A 19365-nucleotide genomic window follows, 5' to 3' on the forward strand; every position below is an offset into this window, starting at 1 on the left:
ATCAACAATATCCTTGAGAAGGTGACAAAGATACAGAGCCCAAGACATACCTCTTCTTTCTTCTAGCCTGGGAGTTGCTGGAGCAAAGCTTGTGTGTTTATTAATCTTAAATCCTTAGTCCTTGGCACATAGTAGATGTTCACTGAGGTTTTGAATGAGCACATAAATTTCATGCTTACTCTGTGCCTAATACATTGTTGGCTGATGTGACCTGGAATATATAGAAGGTAGAAGCCATGGATGCTTGAGCTGAGGTGACACAAAGCAGATGAGATAGTAAGTGATCAGGTGTAAGTGGGAGGTGAACAAGGGCAGGCTGTCTGTGCAGAGGAGATATGCTTGAAAAGGATGGAGAGAATTTAGAGGAGAGGGTACGAAAAGGAGAGGCAATTCAAATGAAGATATGAATGTGGACTAAGGTGCAGATTATAATTTAGAAAGACTTGGCAGAGAATTTAAATAACTTAAATGTATTTGACTTTTATTTCGCTTTCCTACCCAACACACAGTTAGCTTGTCAAAATAAACTCTTAATATTTTGTGACTTACATGTTCTGCCTTTACTCTGGAAGTTCCTTAGATTGTCTTACATGATTTCGGCAGGAGAAATGTATAGTTATGTTGGTGTTGGTTATTGCGGCTAGAGAGGGTGAAGAAGTGGGTAACTGTATCTTTTCTTCTACATTCCTAGTATGCCTTAAGTCAAAGCTGTCAGTAAGGGAAATACTTCCTTTACATAAATAATATAGAACATGCAAAGTAAAATATGTCCTCAGTAGTGTCATACATTCCACTCATAGTAAGTTGGAGAATATGAAACTATATTTAGAATCTTCAAGCCTTGTTTGAGTCATTTGTCCCATCAAATATATTACCTGAGCTCATCTTAGTGACCTTGGGTCCCCAGCCCTCCTCTCCTTCCTTGCTCAGGGCATTTCTGGTAGAGACTGGTCGACAGGAAAATGTCTGACGAGCAGATAGCAAGAACCAGAAGAATCAGGACGAACTCAGACGGGGCAGCCCTCAGTTCAGATAATCAGTTCTCGAATAATCTGTGTTTGGCTGGATATAAATGAAACAACACCTGCAAAGACCTGAATTTCTGGTTTACCCAAATATAGTTTTGAAAATAACATCTATGACCAAAATCAACTATAAAAGTAGTATATAAATATCTATAAAATATAATCAGTCCTCTTGACTATAGTCAAGAGACTGTAGGTAGGAAAAAAATGAAGAATTTTCATTAAAATTAATATTCACACCAGTATCTTCTCTTCACCTCCCTCTAACATATATGGAAGGGTGTTTATCTCTTCCTCTCGCCTTCAGTTACAAAATTACATTTTCCTCCCTCATTATATAAGGAAAGTTTAGTTCAAAATATAGAGAAAATTTAAAGATTAAAGAAGAAAATTTAGGTTTAAAAATCAACTCCCTCTTAGCATTGTTTTGTGAACATTCTCATCTTTGCTCTGCGATCTTGCCTATCATTGGAGGCCTCACCTAAGACAATGGCAGTGGGGCAATCTAGGGAAGTATTTATGGTCTAAGTTTGTTTAATCTGTTTTCACAGAGGTGTCTGTAATGGCAGTTCTCTTCAGGAAGCTGTTTTGTGTTATGGCCTTCAGCTTTTCTAATAACAAGAACCTTGGCCATTCTCCAAAACCAAGCTAGATTTTCTTACATTAAATTAAGTCATTAAGGCAAGTTAGAATGAATGTAGAAAAGCTTCACTCAAGAGATTCCCCAGGCACGCATAGATGAGTAACATGTTGCCTGCCCTCTAAGAATTTATGGACTAAAAGTCATGTAAGAAAGTTCCACAAATAATATGATGAAGAGAGTGAGAGTCCCAGATTTCAGAGAAGGGAAAGTAACATTTAACTTGGGATGTCAAAAAATTAGTGTTGGATTTGTGTTTGCTTTTCTCTTTGTTTGAGAGGAGGACTTCTGTCGGGGGTGGGCCCGGGGAGAATTTTGTGGGAAATGTCAAGGCTGGAAGCAGAGGGAAGGGCTGGTGCAGGTGCAGCCGGCCTTCAGGAGACAGCAGCCCCCCAGTGTGGTTGGAATTGGGAGCCTGCGGATATCACTGGGATGTCAAGATGAGGTCCAAGGAGAGAGGGTCTGAATAGAAGCCTCAAGGATAGGCACCGGGGAGCTAGAGAAGGCTTTCCAACTTTGGAATAAAATAACAGTTCCACTTACGGGAGAATCGTTCTTGTGGGTCTGCTTTATGAACTGGAGTGGAGAGAGCCTCAGGGTGGAACTGGAAGGTGTCAGATTGTCTGGATAGTTTAGCGGCTGAGACTCTAGGCAAGTTAACTCACTTCTGAATGCTTCAGGGAATATGATGTTAATGCAGTTTTGTGCAAATTGAATCAACTCATGTAAACTGCTTAATAGCACTCCAGAAGTTTTGGCTGCATGAGCTGTGGCAGCCCGTCACCCAGAGGCGTCGGAATGAAGGCCTATGCTGTCAGAAAGGAAACTGGTGACATTTGTAGGGAATTCCTTTGATGTTTATGATTTTTAAAAATTATATGTAAGTTGATTGAATGTCTGTAGTTTGATTTTTTTTTTTGTTAAATGTGGATAATAACGTCCTTTTTCCGTGGCAGAATAGTAACCTTCTAACGTGATTTTTTTCTTAGGCTTTCAGCATGCTTGATGATTCTTTCATATGTGACACATTTAAAAGTTGGCTGAGTATTAGCATTGGTATGTTAGGGCAATGTTTCTTTACTATTATAATAAAAATAGTATTACAAGTCTCTACGAAGTCACAAGCTGATTGAAGTATGAAAAGGTGAGGTTATTGTGGAGAAAAGAAGGAAAATAGAAGTTTATTTGTCAACAAAAGAAAGGTGCTTTCCAGGCGCTGGTCATCTCATCACTTGTCTAAAGCAGTAAGTTGCATTTTCTTGTGGTGTGGTTTCCATTAGTAAAACACATACTATTCTGGATACAGTTGCCATCTTGCCTAGGATGAGCCTTGGAATTGAATTTTAAATAAATCAATGACTTTACGTGGATTAAAAGAATTTACAGATTTTTTCCATGTCTGCAATTTAAGCATGAGATTTGCATAGATAGCTGGTGTGCTTGTCGTCTAGTTCACTGCTCTTTGCCACACGTAACTATTTTCTGAGTCTTACGTAAATTAAATGCACCCGATGTAAATATAGTTGGTTCAACTATATAGTGCTGCCTGCAGGTGAGCGGCAGGCCCTGCATATCTGATTTCTAGGACTTTGTTTTACCTATTATGGTACTTATTTTGATGGCAAATCCCTTGTCTGTCTGTCTTTCTGACACACATTCTCTCTCTGTGTATCTATATGTGAGCCAGAGCCCTGTGATGCATGCACAGACGGGCTCTTTGCTGTTATTTAGCTCCAGGCAGAAAACAAGTTGTGTGGGGTGGGTTTTCCTTCCAGTCATTGTTTCTGTGCATAATGTTAGAATACTTACGGCACTGTTGCTGCCTTCTGGAAGTTGAATTCTTAGCACTTTCTCTCTCTTATGTAAATAAATGTACTTGTTTCATGAGACTCCTTTAGTTCCTGAAATTCAAGTTTTTTTACTTCCTTAAAAAAGAAAGGTGAGAAGTGTTACAGAAGTGGAGCTAGTTGGAAAAGCGCAGACTGACTCCTTTGAAGAGTGTTTTGAAGGTGAGGGAAGATGCCAGGTGTAGCCTCCTCATGGCAGGGCCCTATTCACACCGACATCTTCAGTGGCCGCTGCCTCCCTCAATCTCCAGTTGACTTCTCCTTACCCCTGAGTGTGAATGTCCAGGGTTGTTTTTGGAGCAAAATTGAGGCTCTGGTTTCTGAATCTGTCGTGAAGGGTATTTCTCCCTATAATCCTAGACTGCCACCTTCCTATTCTTAATCCTCCCAGCTTCCTGCCAAAGATTTTGCCTTTTCTTCCTGCTTTTGACTAGCTTAACTTCATCCTGTGCATCGTTGAAACAGCATGGCCTGCAGTTCTGTTGAAATAAAGCAAGAATTTTAGACGAGAAATCTGATCTCAGATGAAGTCAGATATAAGTCCAGCTTGGTGTGTCCAAGGCTGACTTCATTTAGCTGTGTAAATGCTTGTATCTGCCTCCGACAGCTCTGTGATTTCTTTGCATAATGTCTGGCTTCACTGACTTGTAGCCAGAAAATAATGCCACTGAAATACCCGAATGATAGTACTGACCCGAGACGAACCATTCCAAATTGCCAGATTCTATAATATACCGGTTTCATTGTGAATGTCTTCTTAAACCCCTAGCTGCCCCCAAATTAAGGACTTTTAGAATAATAGGACTTAATCATAGATGTTTTCAGGCAAAACAGAGAAAAGTCATGTTGCACTTGTAGCTCTTATGCATTTACACAGGAATTTGAGAGAATTAATGACATTTGACATCAATTGGTTATACCTGATTATGCTTCAATCATAAAAATTGCAAACAAGTAGGAATAATTTCAATGCTAGCAGAATGTTTGTTTTTAAATGCTTTGGTATGCATTTGAGGTTGTCTCTAGGAGTAGAGCAAGCCAACCAGGCAATTTGTCAAGCTCTAGTACATTTCATCTGGAATCTGTCCAATCAGGAAACAGAAATAACTGAGAACATTTTCTTTTAATACTCAACTTGGAGTTTGAAATTCCTAATGATGACTGAGAGTGTTCTACATAGCCAAAGTGCTGTTAAATCATTGAAGAGAGATTATACTATGTCCAATAGGATTTAGTATGTGTATTGCACCACTTTGCACCCAGCTGCTGTCGTGGTCCTGGCAGGTTATGACCCACGAGCACCCTTCCTCACAGCCCATAATCTCTGACGTCCACCCCACTTTACCTTTGATGGCCACGCCCTAAACCTTGTCACCTCCTGGAACAGCTTCTTCTGTGTTGAAATCACAATTTAGTCATCCCTCTCTGACCGCAGCCTCTAGTCCTTTCACTTTCTCTCCCTTGGAAGTACCAGTATTTGGACTTTTTCAGGGCCTCCAGGACCTGGATCCCTTAGTTTTTCCCCCTCCTTCCATCCTCTTCTTGCCTTCCCACAGTGTCTGTTACTTCAGCTAGGCCCTTTTGCCTCCTTCTGTCCCCTCTGTTTTTCTGGCTCGCCTGCCTGGAAAGCCTGCAAGCCTGCAGCAAGCCAACTGCCCCTTTCTCAACACACTTTTGGGCTGCTGGGAGCTGCAGGAGAAAACCCCACAGCTCTTCACCTTGGTACCACCAAAAATTCATGACCTTCACTCTCACTGGGCTGTTAACAGTCCCAGGAATTTCTTGTTAACTTCTCACTTGATTGCCAAAGTCTGTCCCGGGTCCCACCTCCTCCACTCCCAGATGCTTGTTTACAGCGCTTGTCTAATCATCTCATACTCCCTGTTTAGGTTTTGCCTGGCTCCTCTTCGCGTTTACAATAAAAACCCTTAATTTGACCCTTAAGGCTCACATGACCTGACCTGGTTCCTGCCTAGCTCCCCAGACTCCTCTGTTGCCCCATCCCTATTACGTGTTTTTTTTTTTTTTTTTTTGGCTAACTCTTTTGAACTGTATTCAGTTTCTGGTAAGCACAGGCTTTCTCTTCTCTGTGAACTTGCCATCCCTTTATCTGAAACACTTTCCCAGTCTGTGATTTGCACCTCCTCCCCCAACGCTTCACCTGAGTAACTCTTTATTCCTCCTTTAGGTCTTAGCATAGATGTATTATGTATTGAAGAGCATTTATCAACTCCCCACTCTCCACTGCCCGCCCCGACCAGAGACTTCGCCAAGTGCCCCTTCTCTGCCCCCTCTTTCACCCTGTACTCCCCTACATTAGTACTTCTCTTCTCATATTGCCTGTTTATTTGTCTCTTTCTCATAACAGACTGCTTGCTTGGTGAGGGCAGGGACAATATCTGTTTTCTATTTTATTTGTGGTTAGATGCCTACCTAGTACCTGGTAATGGGTCTTGGCACCCTGTAGACATTTAATACAATTTTGGGGGTGAATTAATTCACAAATTATTCATTAACTGATTACTATGTGATAACTACAATGGCATCAACTAACATTTCTTGAGACTTCACCATGCCCCAGAGACTGTTCTAATAAACTCTGTTTTGACCATGATTCTGTGCTGCCTCTGCCTATGTGGGCAGGAACTTTGTTAGGTCCTGAGGGTGAGAGTGGGGCTGTGGGCGGCGTGGTTAGACATGTTCTCGGCTCCAGAGGAATGATAGTCCAGGGGAAGAGATGGTAAAAAGAACAGCTCTTCCAGTATGAAATGCTCAGTTTCTGGATGGACGTTTGTACAGGGTACTATGAAAGGACAAGGGAGGAGAGTTGTACTTTAATTCTTTGAAAGTTAGTAATTTATGGTTAGTATACACATAATATAACTCAATTCATTAAGTAGAACACACTATTTTCTAACTATTCTAATAAAATCTAATGTTATAAAACAGCTAAATAACATGGAGACTATTTACGTTGCCAGATATCTTTAGCTTACAAAGGGAAGTTAAATAAAGGGGTTTATTATTATTCCTATAGATTTCTAGCTCCCCAGTGCTCAAAAAATGGAATTATATTTACCCAAATTGAAGTGACACCCATCTTTGTTTAAAAAAAAAGGTGGATCACAAAATAGATTTCTATGTGCAGTTTAAAAAACTTGGTTTTTGAAATTCGTTCTTGTTCATTTTACAGGAGAATCATGAAAAAAGTCTCCATGGAGCCATCTGAGCGACTGGCCAGTCTCCAGGCCCTGTGGGACAGCCAGACCGTGGCCGAGCAGGGCCCCTGTGGTGAGCATGCATTTTAAAATCAAAATGTAAACGGCTGCATGGATGTCCCCCTGCCAGGAAGTTAAGTCTATTCCTGGTATGCTACTGTAAAGGTACAATTAGTTTTAAGGTGTAATTAGCACCGCACAGACTTCAGGTTGGTGGACAAAAGTCCTATATTTAAGCTGTATTGCACCCTGCTATGTACTTACTATAGGACGGGGGGAGAATCTTTGCTCTTTTCCCAAACGGAAAGAATATCAGCATTGTCGACATCAGCCGTATTTAAGCTTGTAAATTTTAACTTAAAAATCACTTAGCCGAAAACCCGTCACGTTTCCGTTGTATATTTCAGGTGGATTTTCTCAGATGTATGCCTGTGTTTGTGACTGGCTTGGATTTTCATACAGGGAAGAAGTACAATGGGTAAGTGTATCTGTGCGCACATGCACACACACACACTAACATGCACACATTCACACACAGCTGGAGACTATTCCCATATTTGACTGGCTTATTTCTTTTTCCCCACTCTGTATTTTTTTTTTGTTTAAAATCTTCCTCCCTCAGATTACATAAATATCTGCCTATGTCATTGTCTAATTCTCTTTGCATCTCTCTTGCTTCCCTGATCATCTATGTGGACTATTTACATGACTGAATTATATTTCAAATAGGATGTGGATACAATTTATCTGACACAAGACACTAGGGAATTGAATTTACAAGACTTCAGTCATCTTGATCACAGGTAAGCTACTTCTTTTTTTCCTTTCGTCTACTCCTAATTTTGCTCTCAGAGCTGCACTTCTCTGTTGATGCTTACGGATGTACATTATCTCCAGAAAATCGTTTTATACAGGGAATCAGGAGAATCTAAGAATCTCTGGATTTTACCTTTCAAGTAGTATTTTCGAATGTGTTCATCACTATGAATGATTTGGGGTGGGGGTTCTTGTGTGTATCTCAAATCTAGAGTTTGTAGTTAGAAACTATGGAAATGATATAATTCTTAGGTTCTTATACTGGCCCACAAAGGTCTATTTCATCTATCCCGTGTATAAAATATAGTACTATTTTATATGACTGCCTGCCATTTAAAACATTTTTCTAGGAGGAAATTTTACGCTGAAATCCTAACAGATGACTTTTAGTTTACAATGTCTTTATGAATTGGGGATTGTTGAGGGTATGTGTGCGTATGTTGGTGGAAAGCAGTTTGCCAATATCTGCCTTCTGATAGTGATAATAGAACTGTAGAACCTGTTACGAGTTATTTGAGAGACTTTAGGTTTTAAGATCTTGACTTTAATATATTTAGCGCTGTGGGCTAGTGTGATCAGGCCCCAGGGGAAAAGCCTCATTCAGTTGCTCCTTCTTTCTGCAGGGGCAGACCTATCCCAGTTATTTCACTCCCCGACAAAGTTGAGCCTTGCCCTCGCCTCTCCCGTGTCTTTTCTGGTAATTTATCCTGTCCTATTCCAGTCTCCTCCACCGTGAATATGCTGCTACTTATTTTAGGTGGACAGATATCAGCCCTATGGCAGGGAACCCCAGCCCAATAAATCTTTTTCTGTTTGGAATTGAGAGAGAACTCTGGGATTCCAGCTGTTCCTTTTAGGCCATTTGGACAACTGGAATTGCCAAGAAAATTATCGCCTCTTCTTACCACCAGCATCTTGCCCCCCAAAATGTCATGTCAAAGAATTTTTCCACTTACCTGGTAGGAAATCCAGAATTGTAGTAGGCTCCTCGAAGAGTTCTAGCCAACTGAATTGAGCAAAGAAAAAGTATACTGAATGGGTATGACTCCTCCCTGCACAGCCTGGGTCTGCGAAGGACAGGGAAGCGGGTTCAGCTGTGTCTGTAATGGTGGCTGAAGTGCCTAAAGCTGCTCCTCCCCGCCGCCTCAAGCTTGGATTGGCTTCCTTTTTTTATGCAGCAGGCAGGTTTTTCCTGCCTTAGAGCCATTTTCCCTCTTCCTATGTATGAGGGAACTTCATACTCAAGTTTAGGCAAGGTATTTCTTGTGTAGCTCATGAAAAAGTGAACTGAAAAACAAAAAAATAAAATGTTTTACTTTGTAAGTACTTTCCAATAAAAATAGAAAATTTCATGTAGAATGAGATAGAAGTAGGTAGGTCTACAGTATCAGGTCTCAAGGTTTTTGGTCCCAGGATCCCTTTGCATTCTTGAAAATGATTGAGCTTTTGTTTATGTGGGTTATATCTTTTGGTGTTTATCACATTAGAAATTAAAACTAAAATTAAAAATATTTATTAATCCCTTTAAAAATAATGTTAATAAACCTATTACAGGCCAACATAGGTGCCATTTTTATGAAAAATAAATATATTTTCCAAAACAAAAATAAGTCAGCAAGAAGAGTAGCATCAGTTGACCTTTTGGCAAATGTCTTTAATTTCTGACTTAATAGAAGACAGCTGGATTCTCATCTCTGCTTCTGTGTTCACTTTGTTAGGATACGTTGTGTTTTTTTTTTTTTTAAAGATTTTATTTTTCCTTTTTTCTTCCCAAAGCTCCCCGGTACATAGTTGTATATTTTTAGTGGTGGGTCCTTCCCGTTGTGCCATGTGGGATGCCCCCTCAGTGTGGCTTGATGAGAGGTGCCATGTCTGTGCCCAGGATTTGAACTAGCGAAACCCTGGGCCGCGAAGCAGAGCGCAAGAACTTAACCACTCGGCCACGGGGCTGGCCCAGGATATAGTGTTTTGACTGAAGTATATAAAGAAAATCCAACCTTATGCAGATGTGTAGTTAGAAAAAGGATTGTTATTAATAGCCTTTTCACGTAATTAGAGAAATTTATGTTTGATACTTCACCACAACTCAACAAGTGACAGTTTCTTAAAGATCAGTTGCAATGAGGTATCTGAAACCATATAAGTGAACCTTTTTGTATTTTGTTACATTGAAATCCATTTGGTCCACCTTCTACTTTGAATGGGTCTTACTCATACATGATTTTGCAGCGTCCTACGTTGGTTATTTAGAAAATATTGGTTCACTGAGTTATGCATAGTGTCCAAATATTTTGCTGTTGTCCAACAGAGGGAGAAAGAGACATTTGTTAACTATCAGCACCGATCTTATCTGAAAAGGTTTTAAGTACAGCAAAGCTGTCAAGTGGCAGAAAAAGTTTCCCCAAAATCAAATTTTTGCTTTAAGATATAATTTTACTATTGGAAAAAGGTGCTATCAGGTAATTTTCTTCAGTGACTGGCTAGCATCTTACATTTGAGAGAAAATATCTGCTAAATCCCAAGTCTGAATAACCATACTTTGTCATTCTTTTCATGGTGTTCCAGGAAAAAAAGGAGCTAGTTCTGCTTCTAATTCCAGCTATCACACAAATACTCTACATTGGAACAGTTATCACTTTGGTATATAGAGAGGAAGCATTTTGTGATACTTCCATTTTGTTACACAGAATATTTAAAAGCCATTAGTCAAGGGCTCAGATTTCATAAAATGAGTACTTTTTACTTCTTCGTCAGGGACATTCTTCACTGAAATTGCCATTTGTTTAGAGAAACTATGGGTTTGTGGTGGTGAAGGATATGGTGTCTACAGCACAGCGTGGGGGTGCTGCCTGGGTTCCTGCTAAGGTGCCAGTACTTTTCGCTACCATTGCTTTTGCAACATCCGTGCAAATGCCATCACGGTGGAAAGGACAAGTTTGTTTTTGTATTATTATGAAAATAGTCTTGAACTTGTGAACCCCTTGAATGAATCTCAGGGTCCCCCAGGAGTCCATGGACCATACTTGGAGAACATCAGGCCTATAGGAGTGAAGACACCATAGGGCAGCCTGAGGTGTTTCTTGGGCTTTCTTTGTCTGTTACACCTTTAATCCTTTTTGCAGTGTTAATAGATTATACATAGCTTCAGTGCTGAACTTTCCAGCTAATCCACTTGTGCTTAATTTGGTGATTATTCTGTCGCAGAGGGAACTATATCTACAGTTACTTGAAATATATAGAATACTATCCATGGGGCCGGCCCAGTGGTGCAGCAGTTAAGTTCACACATTCCACTTAGGCTGCCGGGGTTTGCCAGTTCGGATCCTGGGTGCAAATATGGCACTGCTTGGCAAGCCACGCTGTGATAGGCGTCCCACATATAAAAGTAGAGGAAGATGGGCATGGATGTTAGCTCAGGGTCAGCCTTCCTCAGCAAAAAGTGGAGGATTGGAAGCAGATGTTAGCTCAGGGCTAATCTTCCTCAAAAAAAAAAAAAAAAAGAAAGAATGCTGTCCAAAATTGAGAAACTTTGTCAAAACTTTTAGGATTTTCCTCCAAGAAGATTTTTCCTAATTCCTTAGCTGGAGAAGTTTCAGTTCATCAGTAAACACTGCATTAATGAGGTGGATCATAATCATCTGGTTTTCTAGCTTAAGGGCTAGAAAGACATTTTTCACTACTGAAACTCTAGATCAGGAGTTGGAAAACTTTTTCTGGAAAGGGCCAGATAGTAAATATTTTAGGCTTTATGGGGCAGACAGTCACTGTTGAAATTATGTACCACCACTGTTGTAGCTTGAAAGCACCTCTAGGCAATATGTAAATGAATGAATGTGACTGTGTTCCAATAAAACTTTATTTACAAAAATATGCATTGTGGGCTGTAGTTTGCTGACTCCTGTTGTAGATCGGTGGTTTCTGATATGGGATGTGAACACCCAAAGGAAAATGTAAGATAAGCTACAAAAAATATTAGAACTTCTATTTATATTTGTTGACTCATGTAAAAATGTCTATTTCTGTTTTATAATGTATGTAATATATTTCTCTTGTAGTACTTAGTATATAATAACTAAAGATTAGAAAATTAGGGGGTTCTGAAGATTTTTTTTTTACAGCAGTGGGCTTGATTTGTAACAATGATTACTGCTCTAGAGGTCATTTCTCCTGCTAATGCCTAAATACTCTGACTTTTTTTCAGAGCTCTAGCTTAATCACCGTAATCTTCAGTTTATTGCGTCTTTCTTGAGGGTCTGATTTTTCCCCATGATTCTTTTTATTAAAATTAGAGCCAACTTCTATCCAGCTTCTATATGAAGAGGTTGCTCTCAGTCCTGTTATATGGCCTGTATTAATAATATTTTGCCAATCAAGTTACAACAAATTATGATGGGTGAACATTCTATGTATGAGAAGCTTGAGCATGCTTATCCATGAAAGAATGGTCTATTCAGATGGTACAGTTGTCTGGAAGTATTCATGGTGGCATAATTTGTGTGTGATGTGGGTCATTCTGTAAACTTGAGAGGTTTTACAAAAAGGCATATTATTATTTTTCTCATTTAGATGTGAATCATGGAGAGGAGAATGGAGGAATTAGACAAATTGGAGGTGCAAGAGGAGAGATTAACTGGGCTACATGTTGAACTAGAGTTTGTTAGCAAATGAGAGCAATAATTCTCTTATCTATGTATGAATTTTCCCACTCTGTCCTGATTTGAACACAATTCAGATAGAAATAAGCAGTTTTGTTCACCATTTACATTTATTAAAGAACATTCTGTGTGCATTTACGTAGCTGTCCCTGAACCTGATCATTTCAGCCAGACTTCTTCTAGAAAGCTGTTCTCTTTTCGTATAATCAATGTGAAAGCTCTCTTGATGGCCATCATTTAAAGCTTTATTTTTTCATTCCACTCTTTCTCCCTAATACTTTTAGTCGTCATAGTTAGAAACATCCATTCTTAACAGTCCTTAAAACCATCAGTGCTCCTGGAATGGAAGTTCATGAGGGCTGGGCCACGTCCTGTCTTATTTGTGCTATATAGCATGATACTCCGCAGTCAAACCAGTGGCTCAGAATAAAGGATTTTCAAGGGAAACTCAGCTGTGCTAGAGGGCACGGCAGAATCCTGGGAGACTGAGGGTATTATGTTTAGGAATGCCATCAGATTACTCCAATACTTTCTCCCCCATACTCAGGCTGGCGGTTGTTGCTTTAATGGTGTTCTTAACCTGATTTTGCTCTGTGTTACCAACCAATGGCTGAATCATGTCTGAATTCCTATACAATTCTGTGTGTTTCTTTCAGTTCACTCACCCAGGTCATTGCCTTTTTGCACCTAGGGGTTTGTAACTACCGTTTTTCCAGGAGCAGTTCAGATCCAAAGTGGGAGATTTGAGACATGTATGTGGCACTGCTGTTAATGTTGCAGGTCTGGTAATGGGAGATCTTAACGTGGTTTTGGCAGATTTATCATCTGAAGCACAGAGATGGAGGAAACAATAATCTGTATGTGTGTGAGTCCATCACCGCACGTGGAAGATGGATTTAGAAGGTGCAGGACTAGGGCTAGGGCATTGCCCTTGTCACTGTTCTCACCGCAGAGACCCTACTAATGTCCTGACACCTCACATGTGCCTGGGATCTGCTCTTCTTCAGAGATGTGCTGTGTTATATCACTGTAACCGTTATATCAGATGACCTATATAGCCTCACCCATTGACAGTCTTCAGAGGATTGATGAGATTAACTCCTCTGAAAATGAATTGAGGAATGGAGAACATGTACATCATCCTGAGGCCGCTTATGTGTCATCCAGCATGCTATTCTCTTGTCACTATAGACCAGCCTCCCTGTTCTGTATATTCGGCTACCTCACTGAAACCTTCAGGGTCTGCCCAGGAGCTTCAAGGTAGATTTACAAGCAACTTGAATGCTGTAATTGATTACTAACTAACTAATGCTCCATTGGAACTGAATGTGGGGCCAGGGACCCTGTTGTTACTGAATAAACGTTTAGGTGTGAGGATGACAGTGGCCACACTAGATCCATCCAGTTAGTCTCTGGAGAAGAAAACTAATTAGGAAGTACTTGGAAAATGCCTACTTGGTTGTTATTTATAGCTTCCAAAATGTTATTTAAGTATATTCTTAAAATTCATTCTGGTTCAGGTATCAATGGGCCAAAAAGAAGCATCGCTTTGAAAAAGGCTTTGTTACACATTTTTCATGGGATCTCTCAAGGGTCTGTGAGCTGACATGTTGAAAATGTAATTACACTGTAATTTGAAGTGGCAGAGAGTGAAGAGGGCAGAGGCAGTGGTGCTAAGGAGAAGAGAGTATATAGCTTTAAATACATCGATTTTTCTTGTTCCCAGAAGATTTTTAAGAGTCGCTAATCTCATCAATCCTCTGAAGACTCAATGACATGCATCATTGAGTTTAAACTTGACTCTTGAGAGCCCAGCCAGCAGTTCCTTCCCTTAGACTCATGTTTTTGTGATGTCATATATCTTACTCATCAGGGTGACGTTCTTGAGCCTGATACTTTCAGGAGAAGAGTTTTGAGAGTGGATTAATGCTTATCAAGGTTATCCTAAGGGCACTGGTCTAACTCTTTCCTAATCTAAGCTCCATCTCTTTATTCTTGCTCTCATTTAGAAAGGAAGAAATGCTGTTTGAAGTGTGGAATCAGGTGTAAATAGTATTAGCTTCTGTTTCCGTTCCAAAATTTCTGTAAATAATTCTGTAAAACAGTGGTCTCCAACCTGCATCAGATGGACTCTGGTGAACAAGTTGATGATATGTGAAAGAATGTGGAGAAAATAGTAGAACGTGGTTATGTTTATTTTTTTCTCATCCATTTTATTTGTATGTATGTGTATGTTTTATACTGTGCCTAATTATTGGGACAGTAGCACATGTGTATAATTTATAGATAAACACAGGTTTTAGGTAGGTTTGTGCCCAAAATACTTCTCGGTTTGGAGTGAATGATCAAAAAATTTTGAGACCACTTTCTTAGACCTCTGGTAATGTCCTCATCTCTGAAGTGTTTCAGGTTGTCACATCCTTCACAGAGTTAGTGAGTGGTCCAACTAATTGTTTAATAATAATCGGGATATACCTCTATATAAATTAGGATATCAGGAAGAAATAGCTGATCCATGACATTTTAAACTTTAAAGCTCTCTGACTCCCATTTTCAAACTAGATATAAAGGAGGAAAGTCTAGATTATCCCCAAAAAGGCTATCAAATGAAGATATCAGGAAGATAATGCTGTGGTTCTGTGCTTTAGCAGCTTGTCCTTGAGAGAGCATATTCCGTTGTGTGTGTGCAGAGAGCATGCGGGGTGGCAGGGCTGCATTCTTGTATGAAACACCTGTTTTGAGCCTTGGAATGTTCGTAAGATTTATTAGGGGGAGGTCTTCACTCCTCTGGTATGTGGATGTGCTACAGATAATCACCATGATGTTCATTGGATTATTCTCTCTACCTTTGTACTTTTCTGACATGGTAGATTATGAGGCTTGCTAGACATCTTTCAAATCTGTTGATTATTTTTGTTCGTTAACACTTTCCTGGGGTAGTTCACAATGTTTATGTAAAAGTCGTATTTTAAAAATTTCAGGGAAATTGTAGGAGGAGGCAGGCAGGAGCAAGGGAGTAAGGAGGGAAATTTGGCCCGAAAATAGTAACTGGAAAAATTCAATTGTTGTGAAGTCATACAGATCAGAAAGATGAGGTACGAACTGCTAATTCAATAGATTATCTAGAATCTAGAGCAGCAAAGAATTTGGCAAGTGATTTAGACTCTAAATTGCTTACCAACTTCTTTCTTTTTGCATTTTAACTTGTTTTAATAGCCCTCAAATATTAGCAGCTTATTTTTGATGTCCACAGCAACAAGAGCACAAGCGATATTTAAAAAATTACTTGAGGGCTGGCCCCGTGGCCCCGTGGCCGAGTGGTTAAGTTCGCGCGCTCCGCTGCAGGCAGCCCAGTGTTTCGTTGGTTCGAATCCTGGGCGCGGACATGGCACTGCTCATCAAACCACGCTGAGGCAGCGTCCCACATGCCACAACTAGAAGGACCCACAACGAAGAATATACAACTATGTACTGGGGGGCTTTGGGGAGAAAAAGGATAAAATAAAATCTTTAAAGAAAAAAAATCACTTGAGACTGTATGTTAGTATTGACGTAGTATAGTAATTTGAAAAATTAGAAACTAAGAGGTTGGTTGAATGTGATGACAGGTTTGGAATCTGTGACCTGAAACCCTATGGATATCCCACCCTGGGTTCACCTGTAGAGTAGATTGAAGACTCTTGACCATGTGGAAACCAGATTACTCATTAGTGTGATGATAGCACAGTTAAGACAAGAGCTCATGGGGTCACACTGCCTGCGTTTAAATCCTGGCTCTGCCCAGACTAACTTGGTGACCAGAGGCAGCTCTCTAACCTCTCTGTGCCTTGGGGGTCTTCATCTGTAAAAGGCTGTTAATGATAGTGCCCCCTCCTTGAGTTATTGTGAAGAATATCTGGATTAATGTATTTAAAACACTTCATGATAATACATAAAACTGTTTAAATAAATACTTGCTATTTTTATGTTCTCATAGGTTTGCCCTCTTTCTAAATGAACAACTATATAAACTGACCAGTTTTCTTAATTGAAAGATAAAGAAATAGAGTTGCAAAATCTCTACATTGTAGAAAATTTTGAATTTCCTGAGACTAGTTCATGGTGTTTTCTGTGATACTCTTGTCTTGTTAGTTTTATGATGGCGTTTTCTTCTGGAAAGATATACGTGAAAAACTTGGTTCTTTTGAGTTTTAAGGAAAGGTTTGGATTATTCAGAGGTGTTGAGATGAGAAATAAGAATCCCAGCTCTTATTAACAACCCCAACCAGTGGCTGGATTAACGACAACAAATACAACTTCTGTGTGTAATAAATTTACATCAGGAAAAAGGTTAGGGAATATTGTCTCATCTCTCTTCAGCACAGTATATAAGAAATGATTCTGTCACGTGGCTCTAAAGAATCTTAAAACTGGCTCTTCCTTCTCAGGGTTTGGAGTCTTGAAATGTTTTTATTCCTATTCTATGGAAATGGTAGAAGGGTCATGGAAATGTACTAGAGAATATTGTGTTGCCAGGACTCATGAGAGGGTTCTTGAAACTGCTGTAACTCTTCAAGGCCAGCTCTACTCTTCAGATCAAAAGTCACATGGTGATTAAGTCTCTGGGGAGGTCAAAGCAAAACCTGGGAGCATGCACAATAAATGCCACGGACAGATGCTAGAAAGCTGTTAACCACTTCCCACCATGAGACAATCAGTCAAAGTGACAAGCACTGGTCTTTGGAAACCTTTCCGCATTATGTAATATAGTCACAGCAGTGCTGAGTGAAAACACGAGGAGGGATTGGTCCTGATGGACGCAGACCCCACCAAGGAAATCCAGGGAGTTCTTTGCAGTGGAGTGGTATCAGCATAGCAGTTGGGGGGTCCATGTGAATGCCAAATTGAGTTTTTATCCAAGCCTTGCTAATGTGCTCACTTATTACTCTGTTCTAAGAAAGCCATGCATGAAAATGAGCTCTCAGAAATGAAATTAGTTATGTACTGCCTTGTGTATTTTCTATTTAAGTGGGACCAAATCAGAGTTTTGATCATTCCTGGCTCCGTGATACTGTTTCTGATATCCGGGCCTGAGTCTCCCTGATCTTTGGCCTCTGTGTTTGTTCTGGCTGTCATGGTGGCTTGCATGTTCCAAGAGTAACGAATTCTAGGAATCCTGAATGTCACTTATTTCAGACCTCGACTTTTGCATAGTGTTTGCTGAAGCGCTTCCTGCATACTCGGTCTCCTGTCCCTTAAAGCTCCCCATTCTCTGCTTGAGAGATGTTAAGTACTTGAGAAATTGAGGTTTTACACGTTGTCATATAGTTTATTCACTTTTGTTTCTGTTTTGTATTCTCATGGATGAACATTCCACAATTTATCCATTCTGTTGATCAGACAATTTGGTTAACTTAATGACTATTATGAGCAATGCCTCTAAGGCCATTCTTATACTTGTTTCCTTAGAGAAAAGTGTGCAGATATGTACCAGAATGTAAATAATTGTAAAGTCAGCCACTATGTCCATCGCTTAGGTCAAGAAATAGGCTATTGTTCCTTAGAAGACTTGCATAAATCAGTTTCCAACCATACTTCCTCCCTTTCCCCCTACCATACCCAGTTATGACAATTATCCTAGTAGTCCATGTTTCTTTATAGTTTCATTATACAATATGCACATTTTGATTGGTTTGTATTAACTCTTTAGTCAATTTAGGGAAAATTTGTATTATACCGTGGCTCTTATTCTAGTCTCTGAATCCACCTTCTGCCTCAGGCCTCTTCCGTATCTCTGACACATCTTGCCAGCATTGCAGAAATTGTTACCTTCCTCTGATACATCCTACCTCCAGTGCTGAAACATTTCTTGCTTAAAAGCCTTTTTATGGTTACCCTGTCTATAGTCATGTTCACCTAGTGTAGCTTTCAGCCTTTATTTCTAGATACTAAGTGTTCTGGTTGTCTACTGCTTTATACAAACCACCCCAAACTTAAGGGTCTGCAACAACAGTCACTTATTGTTACTATCTGTCACAACTCAGGGGTTGATTTGGTTCAGCTTGATGGTTCTTTCTTGGGCCCTTTCAAGCTGTTGCAGTTAGTCGGGAGCTGGCTGTGGAGCCATCTTGAAGGCTGCTTCATTCACGTGTCTGGTGGTTGATGCTGGCTATCTGCTAGGAGACAGATATGTGGCATGTCCCTGTGGCCTGGACCTCTTCGCAGCAAGGCAGCTGGATAACATGAGTGAGTGTGTCCCAGAGAGAGGGTTAATAAGCAGAAGCTATATTATTACCTTTTCTGACCTGGCCTTGGAAGTCACATAGCTTCACTGGAGGACATTTGTGTCGTTTCCAGTTTTTGACAATTATGACTACAGCTGTTATAAGCAATAATATATAAGTTTTTGTGCAAATTTATTTCTCTTGGGTGAATGTATAGGATTGAGATTGTTAGATCATATGGTAAGTGTATGTTAAACATAATAAGACACTGTCAAACTGTTTTCCACATTGAATGTGCCATTTGCATTCCCATCAGCAATGTATGAGGATTTTAGTTGCTCTGTGTCCTTGTCATCACTTGATATTGTCAGTTTAAAAAAAAAAAAATTTGTAATTCAGTAGGTTTGTAGCGGTATCTCATTTTGGCATTGGATTGCATCTCTCTAATGGCTAATAATTTTGAGCATCTTTTCATGTACTTGTTTGCTATCAGTACATTTTCTTTGATGAGTATCTGTTTAGATCTTTTGCCCATTTTAAAAATTTGGGGGTCTGGCCCAGTGGCATAGTGGTTAGGTTTAGTGTGCTCTGCTTTGGCAGCCTGGGGTTTGTGAGTTCGGATCCCTGGTACAGACCTACACCACTCATCAAGCCATGCTGTGGGTGTCCCACATACAAAAAAAATAGAGGAAAATGGGCACAGATGTTAGCTCAGTACCACTCTTCCTCAAGCAAAAAGTGGAAGATTGGTAACAGGTGTTAGCACAGGGCCAATCTTCCTCTCTCTCTCTCTCTCTCTCACACACACACACACAAATTGGTTGTTTCTTATTATTGACTTCTGAGAGTTCTTTATACATGATGGATACCAAGTCCTTTGTCAGAAATGTGATTTGCAAATATTTTCTCCTAGCTTGTGACTTGATTTTCCTGTCTCTTAACAGCATCTTTTGCGGAACAA

The 19365-nt window shown here is 39.9% G+C and overlaps 1 protein-coding gene across 25 annotated transcripts in view; it reads left to right on the forward strand.

Annotated features, from left to right (window-relative positions):
• The window catches only part of CARMIL1 (capping protein regulator and myosin 1 linker 1), a 312491-nt gene that overhangs the window by 138014 nt on the left and 155112 nt on the right, over positions 1-19365 (forward strand). For all 25 annotated transcript variants that reach the window (XR_011429896.1, XR_011429897.1, XM_003363747.5 and 22 more), the window contains 3 exons: positions 6706-6803; positions 7138-7208; positions 7460-7533. Coding sequence is in view for 23 of the 25 variants with exons in the window: in XM_003363747.5 (XP_003363795.1) it covers positions 6706-6803; positions 7138-7208; positions 7460-7533 (243 nt within the window). In the remaining 2 variants the exon portion in view is untranslated. The remainder of the gene's footprint in view (positions 1-6705; positions 6804-7137; positions 7209-7459; positions 7534-19365) is intronic.

The sequence above is a fragment of the Equus caballus genome, chromosome 20, assembly GCF_041296265.1.
Source record: "Equus caballus isolate H_3958 breed thoroughbred chromosome 20, TB-T2T, whole genome shotgun sequence".
NCBI classification, from domain to species: domain Eukaryota; kingdom Metazoa; phylum Chordata; class Mammalia; order Perissodactyla; family Equidae; genus Equus; species Equus caballus.